Here is a 26,845-nt window from a genome sequence, read left to right as displayed (position 1 = left end):
TAACAATAAAATTGTCACTGAGAAGTTGACTACATTAAACCACATCCCAAACAATTTGTCACTGAATGTGCTGCTTCAGTTTCTCAACTCATATCCAGACAGACAAAGAGAGAAGCTATCTAAAGTAACCAACAGGTAGTGGGATGCCAATCTAATGACAAAAGACCACAGAGTAGGTATGAAAAAGGATTTTAGGTATGAGCGCAAGTTATGTGACCACCTATTACAGCACATAGAAGCATTATCAGAGAAGGAAATACATAACTTTTAAAAAGTTCACCTAGCAGCGAACAAGGGAATTAGAATTCTTCGGGTACCACAGCACCTTAGCATTCACACATTTCAACATGTGAGAAGAGATTCTGAAGTAAACTGCAATAAAGACGAACTACTGACAGAATGTGGAGCATGCACAGTATCCTATTTTATAAGAGAGTTTTGTTTAGAATAAATGAAATTATTATAATTTTGTTTCACCTCTGGAGGAACAGGTGATGGAGCCTGGATGTCAATTCAGAACTACTAAGAGGTACAAAGGCGGGTCAAGAGAGAACAACCAATAGCAATCTGAAGCCACAGACTGGATAAAGGAAGAAAAGGAAGAAATATGGAGAAATATGGCCTCAAAAGACTCAAGCCAGAAGGAAAAGCTGTAAATATAAAAGGTACAAATTAAGGACCTCTTTAGACTTTACACTACCAACAAAATATCTTGCCTTTAGAATACACAGGAGAAAGAGGTTCAGTCAATGGAAAGCTCAACTATTGACCAAGTACTGAAAGGGAGCCCAGAGAAAAAGACAAGTAGTCCTATTTAGTGACTTCATAATGAAGAATATGGCAGACATAGAATCATAGAAGATTAGGGTTGGAAGATACCTCAGGAGGTCATCTAGTCCAACCCCCTGTTCAAAGCAGGACCAACACCAATTAAATCATCCCAGCCAGGGCTGTGTCAAGACGGGCGTTAAAAACCTCTAAAGATGGAGATTCCACCACCTCCCTAGGTAACTCATTCCAGTGCATCACCATCCTCCTAGTGAAAGTTTTTCCTAATGCCCAACCTAGACCTTCCTCACTGCAACTTGAGAGCATTGCTCCTTGTTCTGTCATCTGCCACCACTGAAAACAGCCCAGGTCCATTCTCTTTGGAACCCCGCTTCAGGTAGTTGAAGGCTGCTATCAACCCCCCTCACTCTTCTTTTCTACAGACTAACGAAGCCCAGTTCCTTCAGCTTCTCCACATAAGTCATGTGCCCCACCCCTCTAATCATTTTCATTGCCCTCCGTTGGACTCTCTCCAATTGGTCCACATTCTTTCTGTTGTGAGGGGCCCAAAACTGGATGCAATTCTCCAGATGTGGCCTCACCAGTGCCAAATAGAGGGGAATAAACACTTCCCTCGATCTGCTGGCAATGCTCCTACTAATGTAGCCTAATATGCCGTTGGCCTTCTTGGCAACAAGGACACACTATGACTCATATTCAGCTTCTCGTCCACTGTAATCTCCAGGTCCTTTTCTGCAGAACTGCTGCTTAGCCAGTCAGTCCCCAGCCTGTAGCAGTGCACAGGAGTCTTCTGTCCTAAGTGAAGGACTCTGCACTTGTTCTTGTTGAACTTAATCAGATTTCTTTTGGCCCAATCCTCCAATTTGTCTAGGTCACACTGGATCCTATCCTTACCCTCCAGCGTATCCACCTCTTCCCCCAGCTTAGTGTCATCTGTGGACTTGCTGAAGGTGCAATCCATCCCATCATCTAGATCATTAATAAAGATGCTGAACAAAACCAGCCCCAGGACCGATCCCTGGGGCACTCCACTTGATACTGGCTGCCAATTAGACATCAAGCTGTTGCTCACTAACCGTTGAGCCTGATGATCTAGCCAGCTTTCTATCTGCCTTATAGTCCATTCATCCAATCCATACTTCTCCCACAGTATATCAAAAGCTTTGCTTAAGTCAAGGTATATCACATCCACCCCTTTTCCCACAGGGCCAGTTATCTCATCATAGAAGGCAATCTATGGCCCAAACAAAGTGGACCACACGTATGCTGCCTTCTATTGACAGAACAAATAGAATACCAGATATATTAAAGGCTACAGGATAATTCAATTTTTTTGTATTTGTTATAACGCTTTAGCATTTTAGTGACAGGATTTGCTGTAATACAAGACTTCTCACCAGCTTCTTAATATTAAAGATACAAATGTTGGCAGAATAAATATTACCTTTTAATTCCTTTGTATGTATACTTTGAGCACTCTGCCTCCACCTGAAGAGCTAGTTCTCGAGTGGGAGCGAGGACCAACATACCTGGTCCACCTCGCTGATCTCTTGGGCTTTAAGAAAGAATTAAACAAAATTTAAAAAAATGCTTTATACAGTAGTTCTATTAGGCTACAGAAAAACATGATATTGAGTATACCCACATTAGATATTAAAATGTTTTAATGTAATATTGCTCTAGAGTTTCTCAATATACTGCCACATTGTGTTATTCAGACAGATCAGGGCTACCAGTTTCTTAAACCAGTACAGTTAATTTTAGAACTATTGATTGCACTCTCTCAAGTTGTGTTTAAGAGTTAAAAAAAACAAAACAAAAACTTAATAAGGCAATACAAAACTCAAAAAGTTTCGCTCCATCAAGCCCTTACATTGGTTGTGAATCCAAATGAATGAATCCAGGCATTAAATAAGCTAATGTCTTCCCAGTACCAGTCTGTGCTATACCAATGAGATCAATTCCTTGAAGTATGATTGGCCAAGCCTGTGACTGAAATAAAGCAATATAAGTGCTAAACATATGGACTGCAAATTTCTCTTTAAACTATGAAACTTACCAGAACTGATACCACACAGTACCTGAATTGGCGTAGGATTCTCAAAGCCGACTTTTCTGATATTTGCCATAACATCAGGATAATATTGAAATGCATCTTCAAATTTCCAAACAGGATTGGGAACATGGCGCTTCTCACCTTCTTTCAAGTCATCACAAATGATATTATTATTTTCTTTTCTGTATAAAATTTAAAAATATTAATGTAGTAGCTTGAAAAATCAAATAATTTAAAAACCGAAACAGAAAAATATACTAGAAATTAAGAAAAACTGTGCAGTCTGTAAGAAATGAGTACAGATTTCTTGGGAAAAAAAGAGAGCCATGATCACTCTTATGTTCACAAAGGGTGTTACTTGGGAGACACTCTTCTACATCCTTCTGTTCTCACTTTCACTTTTAGATACTCTAAATGGATATGACTATGCACCCTGGTCATACATCTGACCTTGATTGCACTCTACCTGAATTAACAATACATTTGCTGAGAATATTTGTGTCCTATTGCAATCCAAAAGTCATTGGAGAGTGCCACTGACTAGTTTTAAATGGCATCCTATCTAGGCCTTCACCAGAATAGTGGTTGTGACAGTGTGGGTCCATAGCACTCCATATGAACAAAACAACCACAAAGGTCACAAATTTAGAGTAAAACAAAAGAATAATAGAACCACCTATGCCATATTAACAAACAGAAAGGTCTACAGTTTCTAAGGATCTGCAACCTACTTTAACATGCTTTACAGCACACTCAAGCACTGAGATATTTAAAGGGACTATTTTTTAAAGAAATATGTTATCAATGGTTTGTCTTAGTTTTTTCTTCTCTTCCCAGCCTAAATACAAGATTCCATTCAACCAACATCTTTGCTTCAACCAGGGAGGAGGAAGAGAAAAGCACTTTCAATCTCCCCATTTCCCTCAGTTATACTTATTTAAAAAGGTAATGAACAAAATTACAGAAACATGGATAAGCATATAGAAGATGGGAAGGGCGAAGAGGAAATACTACAGAATATTTTTTACTCGCCCATAGCTGTTGTCCCATACATTCTCTTTTCTGTTCCTATGAAAAGTTCCATACAGCATGGAAAATTGGCAAGTAGAAACATGCGCACATACCTCCAAAAGACAATAACTAGAATCCCAGTTTAGATTACAGGTTATATTTCTTAAAAGAGAGACATATGTTAGAGACACTGATAAAGCTGCTCGGGCAGCACACATGGAAAAATTATAGCAGCCAGGGAGGATTGTAAAATCCATTACTACTGGAAAGAGAATACTAGCGTCGACATGAGGTGACTGAAAAGTAGGATGCTCTGTGTACTTGATTCAAAGTGATTGGAACTTAGTGATTAACCAAGTTGGGACTTACCAGGATCTACGGAAAAGGACAGGGTAGGATAGCAGTGAATCAAAGTTCTAACTGCTTAGAAGATGTTTGAATAAGGCTTCGATGAAAAAAAAAAAAGGGGGGAGTTCAGGGGTCATTTAAGATGGACGCAATGTTCAGAAGATTATAGCTTGAAGGAATTAAACTCCAATCCACTATCTCACAATATGCTCAATTCCAGTAGGCAGACACACTGAAGGGTTTTGTGCACCAACTACACTTCCAATACCATCTTTTTGTCATACAAAAGGAGAGATTCTGACATTTAAGAAAAAAAAAAAAGAGAGACTGTGGCCATTTGCCTTTTACAGAGATTACAGCCACCATTTGCTAGCATCTTGAACAAGCACTGTCTACTTGCATAATGCTCAACCCATGTTCGATAAAAATCAATGATTTAATTTAAAAAAATTGAATATTTTGAAAAATTTAATTTAAAGAAGGCTTTTTTTAAAAATAAATCTATTTGAAATTAAAATTGTAATTGACAACCTATGCTAAGGCCTAAACTTATCATGATGTATTAAAATAATTTAAACTAAACAAAAAATTTTAAGCAGTTCATTTGCTGCCAAGTTTTAAAGAAAATCAAACCCATGACTGGTGGAAGACACTGGCTAAGCACTTGCCTCCAGAGCTTGCTGAAGTGCTAAACCAGCTTTTGACAGTAGTAACTTCTTCTGCATGGGAGACAGTTTTCTTAATTTCCGTCCAGTTCAGTTCAGTGAGGTAAGTAAAGAACCCAACTGGGAGTTGAAAAACAGGAAAGTGTGTTTTTGTCTTCTAATCTATGAATAAAAGCTATGTGTGTGAGAATGAGTTCTGCTAATTCTAAAAATTTTGAAGGACTTGGTGATCAGAGACAATTAGTTCAATTAACTAACTACAGATAATACTTTTGTTTAATTAATGAGTTTAAATGAAAAATATGTCTTGATGAACTTTTTTCTTACGTATCCAGCATATTTAAGGTAGTTTTATTGAATAAAAAAATAAAAATTTGTTTTTGTGCATTTTAATTGAATAATAATTTCCAGCCAAATAGAGCTTGACACAATCACAAGCAAAAAATTAATCCAGTAAATAAAAACTGCATCATTTATCATTGTCCAACATAGTAAGTGTAAAAATTAAGAATCTGAATAAATATAAGATAAGCTATACAATTGCTTCAGTGCGTAAGGATATACTGTTTTGTCCTGGTTAGCAAAAAGCCGCACCAAATTTAGCAAAAATATATTTTAATGGTTACCAACCAATGAGAACCAATCTTTCTTCATGAAAATACACCTTTACCCCGATATAACGCGACCCGATATAAGGCGGGTTCGCATACAAGGCGGTAAAGCTCTGACATGCTGCTCTGAGCAGTGTGTTAAGGGTGCCGGGCCAGGCTGGGGCCGAGGGGTTCGATAAGGGGCAGAGGGTCTCGGAGGCAGTCAGGGGCTCCCTGCTCCAGGGTCTGGGGGGCAGGAGCTGTGGGAGGGCACTTTTGGGGGGCCTGCAGTCCCAGAGTGGCCTGGGGGATTAGTGGGGGGCCAGGAGCAGCCCGCTCTGCTTCCCTCGCCCCAGCTGTGTCACTCAAGGGAGGGGATTTGGGGGGGAAGGGATCCCCCCCACACTCACCAGCAGCGGAGGAAGCAGAGCAGCCCAGCCCCAGCCCGCTCCACTCCGCCACCTCCCACGCGCAGCACTCTGCTTCCCACCACAGGGGAGTACGGGAGGCGTCCTTTCCCCAACCTCTCCGCACTCACCTGTGGCAGGAAGCAGAGCGCTGCGGCTGGGAGGTGGCAGAGTGGAGCGGGCTGGGGCCACGTCGCTCCGCTTCCCACTGCCGGTGAGTGCGGAGGACGTCCTTTCCCCAACCTCCTCGCACTCACTGGCAGCGGCGGGAAGCGGAGCAGCCCAGCCCCAGCCAGCTCCACTCCACCAGCTCCCAGCCATGGCGCTCCACTTCCCGCCGCAAGTGAGTGCAGGACCTTTCCCCAGCCGCACCCCAGCAACACAGCTGGGGCCGGGGCAAGGAAAGCGCAGTGGGCTGGGGTCGCGTCGCTCCGCTGCCTGGGGCAGGTGAGCGTGGGGGGGATCCTTTCCCCAACCTCCCCGCACTCACCGATGGCAGGAAGCGGAGCACCATGGCGCTGGGAGCTGGTGGAGTGGAGCAGACTGGGGCCGGGCTGCTCTGCTTCCCGCCGCTGCCAGTGAGTGCCTGTCAGGGGGCGGGCGGGGTGGATAGAGGTTGGAGCAGTCAGGGAACAGGGGGGTTGGGTAGAGGCAGGGCCAGCACTTCCATCAGGCGACCCTAGGCGGTTGCCTAGGGCATCAGGATTTGGGGGGGGGCGGCATTTTGTGCGCTCCCCATGGGGCACACGGGAGCTTCTGGTTCCGCTCCCGTCTCACCCCCGAAGAAGGACCTTCTGCCTACGTGCTGCGGAAAACAGCGGCATGCCATTGAGCAGCTCAATGAATGCCGCTGTCGCCTGCGGCATTTCAGCGTAGGGTCCTTCCTCGGCGGCGCGATGGGAGTGGAACCGGAAGCTCCCGCGCGCCCCGTGGGGAGCGCACAAAATGCCGCCCCCCGAATTCTGCCTAGGTAGAATTCTCCTGGGTAGAGGGTGAGGTCCTGGGGGTGATTTGGGACAGGGGTCTCTGGAGGGGGCAGTCAGGGAACAGGGGGGGCAAAGCAAGTTTGATATAACGCAATGTCACCTATAACGCGCTGAGATTTTGTCTCCCGAGGACCGCGTTAGATCAGGGTAGAGGTGTAACTGATGCACACAAACAATGCAAAAACAATGAAAACTGATATTTAAATCAAGGATTCCTGACTGCTGATTTAAATCATGATTAAAATCAGTGATTTAAATTGCTTTGATTTAAAGATCAATCTACCCTGGCTCCAGCTCAAATAAAAATCTACAAAACTGTTAATAAAAACAAAATTTTAACATTTATACAACCCCCATGTTACAATAAAAGAATTTACCATTCCAAAACAAGCAGTTACTTATACAAAGATCTTACCGCCACTTCGCCACTTCTTCTTGTGGCATGGAAGCAATCTTTTGTGATTCTTTGTAAAAGTTTCTCTCAATTGGAGGCAAATCTTAAACAATTAGGAAAAAAGCAAACTATTAAAAATGAAATTTTCCAAATTGGTGTGAGACGTGCTTATTCAGAATTACAACATATAGTTTAAACAGAAACAGTTACTGGTAGAAGCCTGCCAAAACTATGATCAGGATTTAAGAAGGAAGAGTCCCAAACCCACATAACATTGTGAATCCTCACATCACTCCCTAGTAAAAAAATTATTATAAGTAGTGTGAAGATTCCTTGTCAGAAGCATGTAAACAACTAAAAGCTGAAGAAGAGATAAAACCCAATTTTTTTAAAGTATTTGCTAAATAATCCACCTCACCAAATTTTCAGTCTAAGATAATTGGAATTATTCCTCTAACAGAGATTATATGATGCAGACAGTTATACTTTAGAAAATTACAGTGCCTAAGCAGTTATATTTAATTGAATCTAAAAAAAGCAAGAGAGTCTACCTGGAATTAATAATTCAGACACTGAAAAATACACATTCATTTCAACACAGACAGACTTTGATCTAAAAATGTTCTATTCTGCATTTTAAAAATCTGCAACAGGCTATCAAGACTTTATATTCAAGACTAGCACACCACACTTTTTCAAAGCCTGTACACTAACCTGCCCACTTCATAGCTTCATATTTAGCTTTATTTTCTCGAAGAGATGCCCAGTTAATCACTGATTTCTGTGGGACATTTCCAGACTTGACAAGATCACGATGACTTTCAGTGGAATAACTAGTGCCAAAATCCTTGTGTTGGAGGGAACCTGTTGGGAAACAGTAGCTTTGCTTTATTTTTAACAAACAAAACCTTTTCCATTTGAATTCTGAAGAGATGTTATGTTTAAATAGAAATTTCTTTCTTGGGGCTTATCGTTAGAGGCCTGGTTTGATCTTACGATCCAGTCTTATTATAGACAGAAAGATCTACAGAAACTGTGTAGATGCATTGTTGGGAAAAGGAGAGAATAAAGAGTGCTTTCAGCAATTTCTGGCTACTTAGGAGTAGTACTGACAGGTTCCAAAGGGAACTCCAAGCAGCTCTCTCAACTAGAAGGAAGGCTTGCTGTGATATGGGTTCTTCGGGGACTGGGTGTAAACTGGGGGAAAATGGGAGGTAAATTCTCAGAGCCCCAGGGATCAAGCAGAAAACTATTTTCAACAACTGTAAGGAGAGAAGGGGTATTTCTACAGCACAAGATGATAATATAACGTTTAAAACATACATACCAATGCACAGATAGTACAGTACATTTAAAAGAGATTCATTAAATTAGGATCTCTCAGAAAGCAGATTTAACCATGACACAAAGGCAATACATACTACATATGATGACAGTCATGAAGTGAGTCCCAATGATAAATTGGGACAGCATAGGAGGAACTGTAGTGGTGTGCCTCATTCTTATGCTGCTCTGGTCTGTTTGTGCATCTAAACAGCAGCTTTCAGTTCCCCCTTAGCTATGATACGTTCAGAAAGTATATTAAGATATCCACTATTGAGTATTCCTGGCTGCAGCTTTGCTCCTTCCTCAAAGATACCTGCTAGTCCACCATGCTAGGCAACTCACAGCAGCCCCTCCCACCACAGTGGTACACTCCGTGCTCTATTCCTCCTCTCTTGGAAATGTGGAACCTAACTCTCAGTTCTGAGTTTAATTCCTTTCTTCCCTTTCAGTGCCTTAGTCCAGGTCTGAAGACATACATGGTCCTTGCCCCAAAGGGCTTTCAATATAAATAGACCAAACAAATAATAACAGACAACACAAGCAAAATGTTAGAACAGAAAATGTAGCCATTGCTTATGTATCCCTACAACATATACAGTAACACCCATTACATTCCACACTTTATTATGTGGAAACTTAACAGACCTCTTACTCTCTTCATGGGAAAAACACATTTCTGTTAAGAATCAGTGAACAGGCAAATTATAGGGTATGCTGAGGTCAGAGCTGTAGTTCAGTACAGTGAGTAATATGATGTATATTGTTTTGACGCATTTGGAAGCATATGGGATGTATTTACAGAGGGGCACTAAGTCTGTCAGTGCACGTGGTAAATGTATCCTCTTCTATTTCTTTGTTTAAGGATTTGTATGTGGTATTCTCCTGAAGCAATTTAAACTGTTTTTTGACAAAGTTCTCTCTCTGTGGTACAGCATATATACAGAGGCATATTGTACATGTCAAAATGTTAAGTACAAGTCAAATGTTATAAAAGAACACGAGTCAAAGACCCAACAATTCCCCCACAGTAAATTTCTTACCTTTCTCAGTCCTGTCTCCGGGGTAATTTTGGCCATACCTCTTAACAAGATCATCTATCAACATCTTGGCTTTGTTCTGTGTATCATTACTGCCAAAAATCTTTACTTCAGCTTCATATGTTCCTCTTATAACCTAAATTTAGAAAGCCTAATTAAATTTTTATATAGTACAAGCTTAATATACTAGAATATACACAGGTATCCCACTCCTTGATCTTTTCTTTATGCAGTCTCATAATTTCTCTGCCTAACATAGGCCCTACGGTGTGCTATCCAAAAGGACTTAGACATCATAATGCCTAATTTTTGGCCACCTAGAAAAGTCACAAGAACACTGCAATCCACAAAGCCACAGTTAAGTGCATCAGCTTCCCTATATAATGAATAGGGAGAGCTAAACACCTAAGAGTATGTATACACTTAAGGCAGTGGTTCCCAAGCTGGGGTTCGTGAAATGTTACACAGGGTTCTCGGGAAAAAAATTCCCTAACGGTGAACATATTCATTTTTAGGAGGGGGTTCACGAGACTTGACATTTTAGTGAAAGGGGTCCACAGGTTGTTAAAGTTTGGGAACCACTGATTTAAGGATATGTCTACATCGGGGTTAGGTCGGTATAACCGCCCTGCAGCCTCAGCTGCAGGTATACCTATAACCTGGTCTACGCTGTTACACTACACTGTTAGATCAATGCAGGCAGCTTACATTGACCTACTTGTGCATGTACCTACACTCAAACTCTCTCAGAGAACTCTCCCTCTGGCTTAATAATGCCATCTCCACAAAAGACAGTAGGCATGTCAGTGGGAGAAGCTCTCCCGCCAACATTGTTCTGTCTACAGGGGGCAAAGCGATTAAGACCGGTACAACTACATTGCTCAGGGATGTGGATTTTTCACACCCCTGAGTGACATAATTATACCGAAGTATGTAGACCAAGCTTAGGTGCCTGCCTTGCGCCGTACACAAAGATGGGATAATGAGTGACTATATCCAGAGTCTTCCACCTCCGAGGTTGGTGCCCTAACTACCAGCCAACAGAGTCATTCTTACTCTCTGGCCCAATGTCTGTTTAACTTTTTATCCACAGTGGAACAGCCATTGGGTGAGGGAGAGAAAGATGGAATGACTCTGTAGTCTGGTGGTTAGAGCACGCACCTGGAAGGTGGAAGACCCAGAGTCCAGTTCCCTTGCTCCAAGCACTTTTGTTAGTTATCCACAGAGAAACACCTCCAGTAAGCCCATTAGAATATCCCAAAGCTCAGTGGTTGGAGCACTTCCCTGAGAGGATTTGAACAGGGCTCTGCGACCTTTCTCCACCTTTAGCAGAGAGGGAAGAACTAAACCTTTGCCTTCCACATTCCAACCAAGTGCTCTAACCACTGGGATAAAAGTTATAAGGTGGGCACCATTACCTTCTATTCCCTCTCCCCAACAGATTTTGAATGGAACCTGATCCAGTAGGCAGCCTCTGAGCATGCTTACTGGATATGGCCCTGCACTCAGCTTAGGCTGAATGCCTATCTGAATCACTCTGGGGCTTAAGTGGGAGACAGGCATCCAGACATCTAGAGGGAGGCAGCAGTATGCATGCTCAGAGCATGAAACACAGGCACCTAGGGAAATTTTACATTGAAAACTTAAGTGCCAACTGAGTTAAGGCATCTACAGGATTTGGTGGAAGTTCTGTGGATTGCAGTGGAGACAAATCTAGCATTTAGGTGCTTAAAACTGGGGTTTAGGCTGGCACCTAAGTATCTTTGTGGCTCTGAGCCCTTGTGCTACATTTAAAAAAAAGGAAAAATGTGTATGTTCTTACTGTTTTTTGTTTTTTTTTGTTTTAAAAGAAAACCCTACATCACCAAACTTTTGTCTTACACCCCAAGCAAACTGTATGTTCACATCCTAGTTCTGTTTAGTTACTCTCCATGTATATAGGGACAAGGAGAAATGTAAAGGCATCACATGCAACCTCAAGATAAAGAAATGACAGATGAAAGGAGAGAATCTCTTGTATCAGTGGAGCACTCACTAGACTATATAGAAGCAGAAGTAGCAAGTCCTGGAGAGAGTACTGAGCAATAAGCTCTTGACAAAATGTAGTGCACTTTACCTGTATTTTAGAACCTGAAGAATCCTCAAGTTCTCTTATTTTAGTTCCAGCCCGACCTGTTACAAAATGCACTGTAGATATTATACAAATCTTGACCAGACCAACTTGTGCCAAGAGTTGGAAATAAACTACTGTTGATCATTACTTTATCATTATTTACAGAGTCATCAAATAAGAAAGCCTTTGCTTTCTTCAAAAAGGAGCATTTAACAACAAGAAATCGTGGCTTGAAAATGCAGGAAAAAATAGGTGGATTATTTGTGATCATTCAAAACCAAGACAGAAGAAAGTGTGTGTGTGGGGGGGGGGACCCATTGAGAAATCATGGTACCAGGGAGATACTTCAGGTTCTTTCCCTGGCCAGCAAGACTTTTGTCCCCATAGCCCCCTCTTCTAGCTAAAAGGCACACACACACATCCACTGGGTCTGGCCAACAGAACCTGAGTGAGCCTTTTGTGGTGAACCCCTCCCATGCCACAGAGGTGAAACTGGGCCAGTATGGCATACCAGTAAGAAGTGGCTGCAGGACCAGGCCCGTACACAGCCCATTAACACCACTGCCCCCACCGGGCCACCAAGGGGGGAGTGTGTGCAAAAAGGGCAGCTGCCCTGGGGCCCAGGATTTTAATTTGGCAGCGACTGGAGTTGGGGGCCCTTTAAATCACCGCTGGAGCCAAGGGTGGTGCTGATGGGCTGGCTGGGGGAGGCTGACCCCCAGCCCACCCCTTCTGACCAAGCCCCCGTACCAATAAGACTTCTAAGTTACTTTCACCCCCGCCAGGCAGGCAAGCAAATGTCCCCTCAAGGTGATCAAATGGAAAATCAGGCAAGCAGCCGCCGTGCACACAACCTGGTCTCTCCAGGCTACCGTGCATTCGTCAGGGAGAGGGGCACCGCAGAATGTGCACGACCCCCTGCCTCAGCAGAGACAAGAGCCAACTAGAGATCTAAGGGGCCAAGCAGGTACCCCAGCCAGGCCCCATCAGCACCTCAGCAGCCCACTAAGTGCCTTGAGCACGTTTGGCAGGAGTGGATATTGGGAGGGCATACTGAGTGTTTGCCTGCCCCCCCCCAAGGGCAACACTTGGGTGGGTAAACAGGGTCAGGTGCCTCCCTCCCCCAAGATTTCTACCTTCTATTTAGCATAGAGGTTTTCAAACTGTGAGAGCGCAGAGGAACACTGAGCCAGTCCTGCACAGCGCGTCTCAGGGAGGTGAATCAGGAGGGGAGGGTGGCATTCCTGCCCCGAGCCGCCTGCCAGCACCACTTGCCCCCCCGCAATGTTCCTCCATGCCCTTGGGGCAGGGGTGAGCTCCAGGGGGTTCGCAGCGGTTCGCGCGAACCCGTTGTTAAATTTAGAAGCCATTTTAGAACCGGTTGTTAACTTCCAGGACAACCAGGTTCTAAAAAGTTTTTAAATTTAACAAAGCTCGGGCAGCTGTCCACCCGGCCTCCAGCCCCAGCTCACCTCCCCCTCTCCCCTGAGTTCCGCCCTCCTCCTCCTCCCCATCCCCTGCTTCCCGCGAATCAGATGTTCGCGGGAAGCCTGAAACAAGGAGGAAGCAGGTAAGCCGGGCCTGGCGGACCGGGGAGTCGGGTCCCGCGGTGCCGGCCAGGGGAGTCGGTTCCGCAGCGGCGGCCGAGCGGCTCGGGTCCCCCGGTGCCGGTCTGGGGAGTCGGGTCCCGCGGTGGCGGCTCGGCCACCCCCCACCAGTGCCGGCCCGGGGAGTCGGGTCCCGCGGCGGCGTCCCCAGGTGCCGGCCCGGAGAATCTGTCCCCAGGTGCCGGCCCGGGAAGTCGGGTCCCGTGGCGGCGGCTCGGCCACCCCCCACCGGTGCCGGCCCGGGGAGTCGGGTCCCACGGCGGCTCAGCCCCTGTGCCGGCCGGGGGAGTCGGGTCCCGCGGCGATGGCCGAGCGGCTCTGGGAGTTGCCCCCCCCCTGCGGTCGTGGTCCTGGTCCTGGGGGAGTGGACCCGGTCCGGCCCCAAGCAGTGTGGGGGCAGGGAGGGGGTGGGTTGTGGGAGGGTGGATAGGGGTCAGGGCGGTCAGAGGGCAGGGAACAGGCTGAATGAATGGGGGCAAGGGTCCCGGGGAGCAGTCAGGAAAGAGCAGGGTTGAATGAGGTGGTGGGGGCACTCAGGGACAGAGAGAAGGGGTAGTTGTATGGGGTAGGGGTTCTGGGGGGCCATTGAGAATGAGAGGAGGGGTTGGGTGGGGCGGCAAGGGGCAGTCAGGGGACAGGGAAGGGGGGGATGGGTCAGGGGTCTCGGAGTGTGTGTGTGTCAAGGAACATGAGGGGTTGGATGGGGCACGACCCCCCCCCCGGGGAGGGGGGGGGGAGGAGGAAACCCGTTGTTAAAAATTTGGAGGGAGGAGGGAACCCGTTGTTAACAATTTGGCAGCTCATCACTGCCTTGGGGCAGGGGCACACCCCACAATTTGAAAACCTCTATGCTAAATGGGATGCAGAAATCCGGGGGGGGGGGCACAAGACCTTGACACGCTCCCTGACGTTGCCTCTGTCCCGCCAGATGCAGAACTCAAACGAGGCCTGTCACCCACCACCGTGGCACGCCTCACAGCCCCCCCGCGCGGAACGACTCGGGTCCAGCAGTGCCAGGGGCAGGCACCCGGGCAGCGCCCGGTAGTTACCGATGATGGGCCCGATCATGGCGTTGTCCAGGTGGAAGCAGAGCGGCACCCCCAAGCCCCGATCCCGGGGGGGGCCGCGGGGCCGATATTCCAGGGGGCCCGACAGCCAGGGATCCCGGGGTGCGGGGAACGGCCGCGAACCCTCCAGCCTCCTCCAGCCGCCCTGGGAGCCGCCGCCGCCGCCTCGCCGGGCCGACCTCTTCCCCTGGTCCTCAGCCCAGGGCCCGGCGGCTCCGCTTCGCCCTCTGCCGCCCGCCGGCGGCGCTGGGCTCCTCCGGCCCGGGGCGGGGGCCATGGCCGGCTGCCACTCGAGCAGCGGAGGCGCTGGCGGCCGGCTCCCGGCGCGGAACTCCTCGTCGCTGTCCGCTTCCCAGTCCGACATAGCAACGCCGGGCGCCCCTGCCAGGCTCGCGCTGCCTAGCGCGTGCTCTCCAACCGTCGCCACGCGCGTGCAGAGCCCCGCCCAACAGCGTTAGGCCGGGAAGCGCTCTGATTGGCCACAGCATCTCGCCTCTACGAAATGATTGGCTGGCTAGCCTGGGCCCCTGAGTGATGGTCCATTGGTCTCAGGAAGCGACGGGCATTCCCGCGGGGGGAGGGGCTACGCCCTGGGGCTCGGTTGCGAGCCGCGGAGCTGAGCCGTGGCTACGCCGCTGCGCGTCCCAGCAGCCTGCTCGGGGTGGTGGGGTGAGGCTGGCCCCAGTCATTGCCGCGGGCTAATGAGAGTGAGTATCCCCGGTAGGGCCATGGGCGACTGGCAGCCGAGCCGCTGCTGCTCGCCCCACACGCTCATCGCATTTGAGGAGTTGGGTCTGCACCACCCAGTCTCTAACTACGGAGTGTGACGAACAGGCCGGGTAGTCGCCAAGCAGCAACTCTGCATCGCGTCTGAAGAGCCCGTGCATGCCCCAGGGCCGCTGGATGTGATATCGATCTGTTCTGTGCAGTCACAACACATGAAGCCCTATGTCATGTCAGGTGTTAATTAACAGGAGTCCCATCTCTGCAACAGCCACTGTTTGTGTCACTTCCCCACACAACATGCTGTGCAGTCGGACAACTAAGCAGGATACTTACACTGCATGTTCATTTAATGTGTGGGTCTGTACATGCTGCCAGGTGCTGCTAGTATAGTGGTGCACCTGTTATTTGAAATGAATTGGGTGGCATCAGCCCAATTCCCAACTGGGAAGTGTCCCCACAAAAACAACCAGCTCCATTCCTATGCCCAAAACCCTCCACTGTCATAACTACTAACTTTGGGTCAGATTTGAGCTTCTGTTTGGCACAGCAGAGAAGCGGGGACATTAGGGAGCAGTTTAAATAAATATTTTTATCCTAATGCCTCAGTGAGATCCTATTCCATACTCAGGCTCCTGGGCGCTACAGTAATACAAATAAATAAATAATGTATTTGCTTGAACCTACCTTTAGGGTCTGATTTATTCGGTGCTTTTTACTCACGGCACTAGGCTCATCAGGGCTGACAAAATCCAGTCTCACATATGTCCAGGGCAAATATTTCCCAGGTGAGTGCCGTTGCTTTCTGCTGAACAAAAACTTTCATTAAGAAAAAAAGTACAGTAACTCCCCACTTAACGTCCTCTCGCTTAACATTGTTTAGATCTTACGTCAATTTCAGAACATGCTCCATTTAAAGTTGTGCAATGCTTTGCTATAACGTTGTTTGGCTGCCTGTTTTGTCCACAGCTGGCAGCCCCCCATCAGCTCCCCTATGCCCTCCCCCCCCAGCACTTCCCGCCCACCGGCAGACCCTGCGGATCAGCACCTTCATCCTCTTCCCCCTGTCTCCTGCCCGCGGCAATCAGCTGGCTTGCGGCATTCAGCGGGGATGGGGGAGGAGCGGGACTCAGCGCACAGACTCCCCTTCCCTCCCCTGCTTCCTGAATGCTGCAAACCAGCAATCTGCTTCTCCTAGCCTCCTTGCCTGCCTCATTGTCTCCAGTGCCAGTGGGCTGTGCCTGTGTGGGGTAAGGTGGGGGCACCTCCCAACTATAGTACTGTACTGTATGGCAAAAAAAAATTTCCCTGGAACCTACCCCGCTCCATTTACATTCATTCTTATGGGGAAATTGGATTTGCTTAACATCGTTTCACTTAAAGTTGCATTTTTCAGGAACATAACTACAACGTTAAGTGAGGCTTACTGTATGTTTTTAGCTTGAATGACTGCAGTTAGCTTTCCAAATGCAAACAAGACTAAGTCTATGCAGTGCTGTCTTCCTAAATCCTCAGACAGATTCACTCATCTCTGCTGCCAAACTTGGAACTTCCACCAGTGGCAATAGTGAAAACCAGTCAATTTTGATTGTTTTCACTACTGATTTTCAGATTCCTGTGGGCAGCAGGGAAACTGGGAAGAGTTATATAAATGGCATTCTGTTGCACCCGGGGAAGGCTATGATCAACAGCACCTTCAAGCACTGAATCTATTTCCCTGTCAGGGCTGGGGAGAAGGTAGAATGGCAGAAATACTCTTGTTGCACCACCCAAAAAAACAAGAGAGGAGTAGCGTAGCAAAGAAACAAACAGCCACCACTACAGACAGGAGGCCTGGGAAGCTATAAAGTAGTCTTCACAGCAGCTGGGATGCTCTAGGAGGAAAGAACCACAGAGAATCTCCTTCTCCAAACTGGAGATGGCTGTGGGGAGAGGACGGCTTCAAATGTATCAGACACCCACTAGCTACTCCTCCAGAGCCTCTTTGTCACCCTGGTTCTTCCATCTCCCAGATGCTCCCCAGAGTTCTCTCTATACACGCCACATAGGGGGCAGATTCTCTAGTTCCCATCCTCTCTTCTTCCTGCTTTCTCTGCTCTGTCACTCTCAGAAGTTACTCTGTGCAGTAACAATGGTTCTTTGATGTGTGTCCCCCTATGGGTGCCATGGCCTCCTCCCAGGCCTCCTCCCCTATATACTCCTGGGAGAATACTGTGTGCATAATTAATGACCCCTGCAGATTTCTATTTTTTTGCGCAGAAAAAAGCTTCTGCCAAAATGCTGCTGTTTCTCCTTTTGCCCATCAGAGGGTGCAGTGGCGCAAGAACAGCGGCAGCTCTCAGCAGAAAATAACTTCTGCAGTTCCACCTTTTGCCCACCAGAGGGTGCTGTGGTGGTAGAACAAAGCTGCCGCTAAGGAAGAGAAAGACTGCCTTCTTCACAGCGCCTGTGGCCAAGTCAAGCGACAGGGGCTCTGAGGAGACAGACAGCATAGGGTGCTGGGGGAGGGGGCAGACAGGGGCTCATAAGGGCTAGTGGGTGAGGACAGACGGGGCAGGTGCTGAATGGGAATGGAGATATAGGGCCACAGGGGACAGGGAGGTGCAGAGACACACAGGGATGGGCGGGGGGTACAGGGAGACAGAGATGGGGGAGTGTCTGTATGGGGGCACAGACGCATGGGGAAGGGGTACAGGGAGACGCAGGGGAATGGCTGGGTGGGGGCACAGAGACACATGGGGACGGGGGCAGATGTGTCTCACTGCATGGGAGAGGCTAGGGGTCAGCCAGGGTCTGCATGGGGGCAGCTCTCTAACAATCCCTTCCCGCCGCACCAAAAAAACCTGTTCCATACTTTTCTCACCCATACCCATCAACCTTCCAAGTGCATACCCAGGCTCCTTCCCAACAATTTACTTTCCTCTCCCTCACCTCCTCCATTACCCTTGACTCTCCCCAAGCCTTTGCACTGCTTCTGTGGGGGTGCAGGAAATATAGTTCTGTATTGTAGTTTAAATGAATTATTACTCAGAGTTCTGTATTAATATTCCTAGTAAGGAATCTATTTGTCAAAAAACATTTCCTGAAGCTTTTTTGTTGTTTGTATTGTTACAGACATACTTTCTGACAGGTATTTTGAAATAAATTACCAAAAATAATTGAAACTAGTGTGATTATATTGTGTTATTTTGACAAATAAAATATGCACAATTTCACAGAATTTTAAAATATTTTATGCAGAATTTTTAATTTTTTGTTGCAGAATTTTTAATTTTTTGACGTAGCATTCCACCAGGATTACCTATATTTTGGAGTTCTAGTAGTTGACTCTGCAGTAGAGAAGGAGCTGAGGAAGGATTGCCTATGCAAGCTGGGGAGCAATGCATGCGCGGGCTGGATTGATACTGCTACCAAAGTTCTGCGATCAGCAGCGCAGGGATGCGGGCATGGGGAGCAGAGAACTGGGGAAGAGGAGACCAGAAAAAGATCACTGAAGGGAACAGAGAACTGAATAGACTTGGGGATGGAGGTAGAACTGATTCATTTGTCAGGCTACTGAATTTTTGTCAGACTAGTTTGTTTTAATAGGAATTTTGGAGGGTTGTCTTAATCTTAAATTATAACGCTGATACTTTCACATTAATGTAATGAAGATTTTGATTTGGCCCACTGTACACCGCTACCTCGATATAACACCACCTGATATAACACAAGTTTGGATATAATGCGGTAAAGCAATGCTCGGGGGAGGGGGGAACAGAAAGGGGGGCTGTGCACTCCGGTGGATCAAAGCAAGTTCAATATAACGAGGTTTCACCTATAATGTGGTAAGATTTTTTGGCTCCCAAGGACAGTGTTATATCGAGGTAGAGGTGTACTAAAACAGACACAGTATTGCAAACCTTTCAGTCAACAGTGCAAATCTGCTAAGTATTTGAGGGTTTAAAAGTGCCTTGTAGACACAGCCCTGCACTAGAGGCAGAATGGAGTAGCACTGCCCCAAATGGCATTCTCAGCTCCCTGGCATGCAGGGGGAAACATGTATGCAGCTATTTATGGGTGCAGGTTATTATCCTTGTATAGCCAGCCTGATCTACAGCAAGTGCAGCATGAGGGAAGCAATTTATGGTGTCTTCTTTTGCCCCCTCCCAACCTCATTTGGGCCACCACTTGCCTAGCTGCACAAACTGTGTGTATCTCCTTGCACATTTCCCCTTCCCCTATGTACTCACATAAGGTTGAGACAGAATCTAATCCTAAGGGGACAGACTATGGTAAAATATACTGTTCTTCTAAAAGTTCATGATTTAGGAGTATGAATGAAAGGTATCCAGGGGAGGCAACTTGGCTCTTATATTTTTACACTTATCATAAAGGACTTTACTTCAAGTTTTGTAGTCCCTGTGTTACAGTAAAAATCACTAAATAATTTCATAAAATATAGGAGATTGATTAATTTAAATTAATACTCTTCAAGAAATTATGAAACAATTATGCAAAGAAAAATAGTAAAATATCTGCAGCTTGATTCTCCCCTCCCTTGTGTAGTCATTGATATCTGTGCAAAGTGGATATAAAAGGCTACCAAATCAGAATGATGATGTTTTCTGCTCCCTTTGCACAGATGTTAATGATTATGCAAAATGCAACACAGGGGAGAATCAGGCCTCATATACTTATATACTTAGCCCAGGTCTACACTACGAGTTTAGGTCGAATCTAGCAGCATTAGATTGATTTAACCCTGCACCCATCCACACGACAAAGCCATTTTTGTCAACTTAAAGGGCTCTCAAAATCGATTTCTGTACTCCTCCCCGACGAGGGGACTAGTGCTGAAATCGACCTTGCTGAGTCGAATTTGGGGTAGTGTGGTTGCAATTCGATGGTATTGGCCTCCAGGAGCTATCCCAGAGTGCTCCATTGTGACTGCTCTGGACAGCGCTCTCAGCTCAGATGAACTGGCCAGGTAGACAAGAAAAGGCCCGCAAACTTTTGAATCTCATTTCCTGTTTGGCCAGCATGGCAATCTGCAGGTGAGTGCAGTTCTCATCAGCAGAAGTGACCATGATGGAATCCCAGAATCACAAGAGCTCCAGCATGGACCAAACGGGAGGCACTGGATCTGATTGCTGTATGGGGAGACGAATCCGTGCTAGCAGAACTCCATTCCAAAAGACGAAATGCCCAAATATTTGAAAAAATCTCCAAGGGCATGAAGAACAGAGGCTACAACAGGGACCCACAGCAGTGCCACATGAAATTTAAGGAGCTCAGGCAAGCCTACCAAAGAACCAGAGAGGCAAATGGCCACTCCGGGTCAGAGCCCCAGACATGCCACTTCTATGATGAACTGCATTCCATTCTAGGGGGGTTCCCCTACAACTACCCCAGCTCTGTGCTTCCCTCCTTCCCCACCCCCCCGGGCTACCTTGGCAGTTATCCCCTCTTTTGTGTGACGAATTAATAAAGAATGCATTAATTTGAAACAGTGACTTTATTGCATCTGCAAGCGGAGATCAAAGCAGGGAGGGGAGGGTGGCTGGCTTACAGGGAAGTATGAACCAAGGAGGCGGGTTTTCATCAAGGAGATACAAACAGAACTTTCACACCATAGCCTGGCCAGTCATGAAAGTGGTTTTCAAAGCTCCTCTGATGCACAGCGCGCCCTGCTCTTCTATCTGCCCTGGTGTCTGGCTGCGCGTAATCAGCAACCAGACCATTTGCCTCAACCTCCCACTCCACCATAAACGTCTCCCCCTTACTCTCACAGATATTGTGGAGCACACAGCAAGCAGTATTAACAATGGGAATATTGGTTTCGCTGAGGTCTAACTGAGTCAGTAAACTGGACCAGCGCGCTTTTAAACGTCCAAAAGCACAGTCTATCACCATTACGCACTTGCTCAGCCTATAGTTGAACTGCTCCTTACTACTGTCCAGGGTTCATGAGCTATGGGAGCAAGGGGTAGGCTGGGGTAGGTGGGACCACATGGTGCTGCCAACTGGGAGACCAGCCTGAGGCAGAAGCCTCCAGCTGGCATGATATTCCAGGCAGCACTGAATCTCCATTAGATGAAACTTAAAGAAGAGAAGGACCTGGAGTCATCCCCATTTTTGTCCAGGCGCCCACGACCGATCTCACCGAGGCTGGCCAGGAGCACCCACAGGACGACGGCGACGGGTAGCAGTCGTATTGCACCATCTGCCGTCCACAAGGCAAGGGGATGCTGCTGTGTAGCACTGCAGTACCACATCTGCAGCAGCACCCAGGACACATACGGTGATAGTGAGCTGAGCGGGCTCCATGCTTGCCGTGGTATGTCATCTGCACAAGTAACCCAGGAAAAAAGGCGAGAAACTATTGTTTGCCGTTGCTTTCATGGAGGGAGGGGGAGGGGGCCTGATGACATGTACCCAAAACCACCCGCGACAATGTTTTTGCCTCATCAGGCATTGGGAGCTCAACCCAGAATTCCAGTGGGCAGTGGAGACTGCGGGAACTGTGGGATAGCTACCCACAGTGCAATGCTCCAAAAGTTGACGCTAGCCTCGATACTGTGGATGCACTCCACCGACTTAATGCGCTTAGTGGGGACACACACAATCGACAGTATAAAATCGATTTCTAAAAAATCGACTTCTATAAAATCGACCTAATTTCGTAGGGTAGACATACCCTTAGTCACCAAGTCTGAAAATTAACTTCAGTAGGGTTCCACATGGGAGCAGGGATCCACCCATGACGGTTTCTGAGGGCAGAACAGAACCAGGCCATATGAATTGATAGCACAGCACTAGATGCTGGTGGCCTCCTCCTAAAAATCCTGCTCTTATGGCATGTTTAGTTCCACACAGGTGTATAAGAACTATGGCTTCCCCTCTCCTCAAAAATCCCTGTTTAATCACTGGCCAAAATTAAATTGAGTGCAGCAACTGATGTTCGAAATTCCTTAGCACTGCTCTTAATAGCTTCCAAAATCACTTTCATAGCGGGTTTGTATTCTGTGAAGGTAAAGCAGGTTTTGATTAACCATCATTAGAAATCATCAGGTGTTACACTGGCCTATGTTGTATGGACTTTTTGGACAAATAAACTTGTTTTGTGATACCTTGGTCAAGTTGAATCAAAGCCATATAAAATGTTAAAGCAAAAAATTAGCACATCATGGGAATTTTTCAGGTGCACAATTCTGCCCAGTCCTGCCTGAGCTGTATTGACATGCAACATCAATATTAATCTTTAATCAAAAACAAAACAAATCAACCAACCAACAAAAAAACTTCAAGTATACATAGTAGCTACTTTTTAACCATGTTTATTAACAACAATATGGATTTACCTTTGTCATGAAGTTACAATTAACATTGTATTATAATGTAATGGCTAAAGCCATTGCAGCATCAGTTGAAGTGTCCCTTGTACTTTCCATAACCATTATAAAACTGATATTTTAACACTGCTCCCTCCCATATTGGCTAGCAGAAATGTCTCAGAACACATTCAATAGCAGATGATGTTTGGTGCCTATGGAAGTGTCCCATATGTATCTGAGTTAATGGCAACACCTCACATGCTTCCTTTGACATTCCAGGAGTTGGTTTAGATTTAAAAACTGATTCACCTTTTTGGATAATTATAGTAATTTGTTTGATGTTGCAATTCATTTGAACTAAATTGATTAACATGCTTGAAAAAAATGTGAAGCAGAAATATGACGGCCAAATTCTCTCTGGACTTACACCTCCTTCAATCCTACTGAACTCCATGGGATCGCACAAGGTATGAGTCAGGACAAAAATTGTCCCAGTGGGACAAGTTCACTCCTGGTGTAGGTTGGTGTAATCCCACTGAGATCAATGGAGTTGAGCCTGATTACACCAAAGAAGGCTGAATATGGCCCACTTATGCTGTCCTTTGAAGTCAGTGGAGCCACACAGAGATGAATTTGTCCTCAGATGTTTAATCACTTTTTTCATTCCTTTGCTCTTACATTTTCTTTTTCTGCTTTGTTCTGTTTTCTTACTGACCTACTTTTCTCTGTGCTTTTTAAAAATTTCCCTTCTCTTCATCCCTTTTTATACTACTTTGTGCGTTACTTTTTATATAGTCAATGTGACATATGGGTTAATTCAGCTAAGCATTAGTTTCCTCAGGAAATAACTGGAATATTATCATTTTCACTTTATACAGATGCCCAACAAAATAAGGGTTTGAATCTGGACCCCCTGACTCAGGCAGAGCTCTTGCTGAAGTCCATGGGATTTTTGCTTGAGTAAGAACTGCAGGCCCAGACCCATAAATAGTACTGTACATCAGGTGTTCCTCAATACAGCAATAATTCAGTATGACTTGACTTATCACAGAAGAGTAGGTGAATTACCTATCAGCAGACTGTAATGAGAGCAGTCATTTAAGTAGGATTATCTCAAAAACACATGTAACAGCTGTGGGCATGTGAATAAAAGTGTATGATCCTTGCAATCTTGAACCCTAGGCTAAAACACTATAACCATACTGAAATAAAAAGTATAGCTCACATAAGTCAGGAGTATATAGAGTTTGTAAAACAAATAATCATCAAAAACTATTCTTTTAAGTTCTCTCTTCAATCAGGTACAACAAACATGCTGATCAGAAAACATTTTTTTGTGTAAGGCCCAGTCCTGAAACCCTTACTTAGGGCCAGATTCTGTCCCGTTTGACACCCTGCGCAAGCCTCCAATGGAGTGTATATTAGGGCAGAATTTGGTCCTTATTGCCTACTCATGTAAAACTCCTATTGACTAAAATGGGAGCTTTGACTTAGTAAGTAGTTCAGGACAAGACCCTTAAGGCCAAATGCTGTTCCCACTGACATGAACAAATTATTGATATTGATTTCAGTGGGAGCAGGCTTGGTCCTTATAGTGTAATTAAAGATATAATGTAACACAGGAAACTTCTGGTGAGGAAAGGACAGAACAGCCCACTTTGTAAAAATCAAAACACATAATAAAACCTCTCCAGATCTCCACAGATTCATTAATTATTCTTGCAGTTTTCCATCAGTAAAATGTTAAGAAAATTCCTATATGATAAGAACTGTAGCTATAAAAGTAAGGATGTAATGGTGACAGTAATTTCAACTTAAAAAAAAGATAAGGGTCTTCCTGATTTATCTGATCTTTGTAAAGACATTTACATTTTCATATATAATTTATAGAATTCATTTATGTGGACAGAATTGTATTAAATAAATTAATTTAAAATTAGGAGAACTCAGGCATGTCATTTAAGCCAAAAATACCAAGTTCAGCGACATACATTATCAGTAAAAACCAAAATCCTGGTTCTGCAACTGCATCTGTGCAGGCAGAGCCTGTGCCCATGTGGAACCTCACTGATTTCACATTCAGGCTCAATGTGGATGCAAAGGTCTGCTCAAGCAGATGCAGTTGCAAGATCAGGGCCCAATTCAGGATGCCGTTGTGTTCATATTTAATGAAAAAGGGGAAGTGAGTCTAATTACTGACACATCTGTTAGCTTTCCTGGGCTCGAGCTCTTGCCCCTACATCAGACCTAAGTACAGACTTACATCTAGAACATTATGAGATTTTATATAAATGCAAGAAAGGCACCATAAAACATTAGGAAAAAATAAAAGAAAATCCTAAAAATTGTATCATTTTTAGATATTGTACAATACTTTAAATTTACAGATTTGGCTGGACAAACTGCAGACATTCAAATAAGTCAATATTTAAATGTTCTCAGATGTTGAAAAACCTATTTATCATCACAAAAATATCTTCGCAATTAGGCTTTAATACGATCAGGCAGCACATAAAGAATGTAGTAAAGGCTGAATGTGATGGCAAATCAGTGATAGCTAATTGTGCTTCAAGACATCTTTCAGAATTTACCACCTGAGCTTTGTTCTGGCACAATCCATAGAACGCAGCTTATCATCCATAGATCCTGTATCACTGACACAATATATACACTCTACAGTATGCATGTACTTTCACATAATAAGGTTATGTAACATCCAGGAATATTTCTGTAAAAGAAATATGGAGGCAGAAATTACAATGGATTCATAGTAAACAGTTCAAGTCCTTCACAATACAATCTACAGCATTTAGCCATGATTAAGACTGCTGTGACATTTCTGATGTATAATAAATCCTCAGCAGGGCTGGGCTTTGATCAAACAGTGCTCTGAGTGAGCTGGAACTGGCACTCCCATACATTTGGAGTTCTTGTTGCTAGAGGTGGCCAGGCCCAGAACAGGCTGTCCATGAGTCAGTGGTACATGTAGGCTGTAATTTGGGGGGGAGGCAACAAATAGAAATCTTGTTCAGTGGGGAAGGGCGGAGGCTCCCACAGGGTTCCATGGCAAAGCCCTGGTAAGGACCCATAGGTAGGCACTAGTTCTGCTACTGCACCTCTGCAGAAGTGAGATGTAGAAAGGCTATGAGAGCAAGAGGAGGTCTCGGGGAGAATGCTCAATATGCTGCAGGTTTTGAATCCCCAAACTTGGTGGGAGGTAGTATGGGGAAGGAGTCTGAGGGTCCTTTCTTGGCACCTTTGTAAAATGGCATTATAGAGCTAATAAGAATGTGACCCCCTTCCCTCTCTCCTCCTCATCCTGTTTTTAAAAAACCAGTCTTCTTCAATTTGGGCAATTCAGCTGTTTTTCTCTATTATCTCTGCCATTTCCTAATTCCTGACATGGCTTTTTGGAAGAAACACTAGCTGTCTGGGACCAACAGGCTGGAATTTTAAAGATCTTTTTCACTGTCCCTGCCTCCCTGCTGTTATTTTCCAATTTTCCCCCATCCCTTTTTTTCTTCTCCAAATTCATATTCTCCTTTGCTTATCATATTGTCTCTCTTTTTTTTCTCTTCACCCCTTCTGTAGTCTCTCTCTCTTCCCTTATCCCCTTTGTTTTCCCCTCTGCTTTCAATATCCCACCGTACCACTTTCACTTCCTTCACAGACTTCTGACACAGTATCATGGAGTATCTGGGTGCAATTGTGAAGCATAGTGCCACCTTCAGCGCAGAAAGAAGAATTGCTTCTACAATAAAGGCAGCGCCCTCGCCTCTCCTGTTGATTCTGCTTCCAGAATGCTTCAAATCCACAGGAAGGGCACAACAGTGATATCAGCAAGTTTGGGGTAAGGAAAGCTGCCCCTGAATTTTTGGTGCAGTAGTCCAGATTATCCATCTCTAAGGCCAGCCCTTATCCTTTGAATTTGTACATTTCATAGCAAAAGAAGGTTCTTATCATAAAGAACAACCTGAAAGTGGTGTGCAAAGTACTTTGCCACAGCACTAAATCACCAGAAATATTACAGAAATTAACATTCTAAAGCTGAGAGTGTTAAAATAACTGATTAATGATGAGTTAATGTGTGCATCTTGCAACTAGCAGCCATTTCTAGTCCCATATTACTAGTTTCCTTGGTACCTTGCTAGCAGCTGTAGATAATATTTTTCTTGTAAACATAAACTATTGTCTAATTCAGGACATATATATTTTTAATTAATCCAGAAGCAAAGTGCTTTAAATCTTATGATTTTTACTTTTGTATTGTAGAAACAACTCTATTTCTAAATGCTCAAATCTTTGCTTTCTGATAGTCTGCAGTATTAACTTTGTAGATTACTCATTATTTACACCTACTGTACTACATAAAAGTGATGTACATTAGGTATAAATCTGAATTTTAGCTGT

General features: G+C 45.3%; 1 protein-coding gene across 5 annotated transcripts in view; it reads right to left on the bottom strand.

The window, feature by feature from the left end:
• The window catches only part of DDX43 (DEAD-box helicase 43), a 61,696-nt gene extending 46,878 nt beyond the window's left edge, over nt 1–14,818 (bottom strand). For 4 of the 5 annotated variants that reach the window (XM_045011907.1, XM_045011910.1, XM_045011909.1 and 1 more), the window contains exons 1-8: nt 14,379–14,818; nt 11,726–11,781; nt 9,613–9,745; nt 7,961–8,110; nt 7,268–7,349; nt 2,871–3,027; nt 2,663–2,781; nt 2,234–2,344 (exon numbers count right to left, since the gene is read on the bottom strand). In XM_045011907.1, coding sequence (XP_044867842.1) covers nt 2,234–2,344; nt 2,663–2,781; nt 2,871–3,027; nt 7,268–7,349; nt 7,961–8,110; nt 9,613–9,745; nt 11,726–11,781; nt 14,379–14,760 — 1,190 coding nt within the window. In that variant the 5' untranslated portion in view covers nt 14,761–14,818. The remainder of the gene's footprint in view (nt 1–2,233; nt 2,345–2,662; nt 2,782–2,870; nt 3,028–7,267; nt 7,350–7,960; nt 8,111–9,612; nt 9,746–11,725; nt 11,782–14,378) is intronic. The other variant, XM_045011908.1, reaches the window with a different exon arrangement.
• Nucleotides 14,819–26,845: the final 12,027 nt, after the last annotated feature.

The sequence above is a fragment of the Mauremys mutica genome, chromosome 3 (genome assembly GCF_020497125.1).
Source record: "Mauremys mutica isolate MM-2020 ecotype Southern chromosome 3, ASM2049712v1, whole genome shotgun sequence".
In the NCBI taxonomy this organism is placed as follows: domain Eukaryota; kingdom Metazoa; phylum Chordata; order Testudines; family Geoemydidae; genus Mauremys; species Mauremys mutica.
Note: the sequence above shows the minus strand (reverse complement) of the source record. Positions and strands in the feature narration are given on the sequence as shown.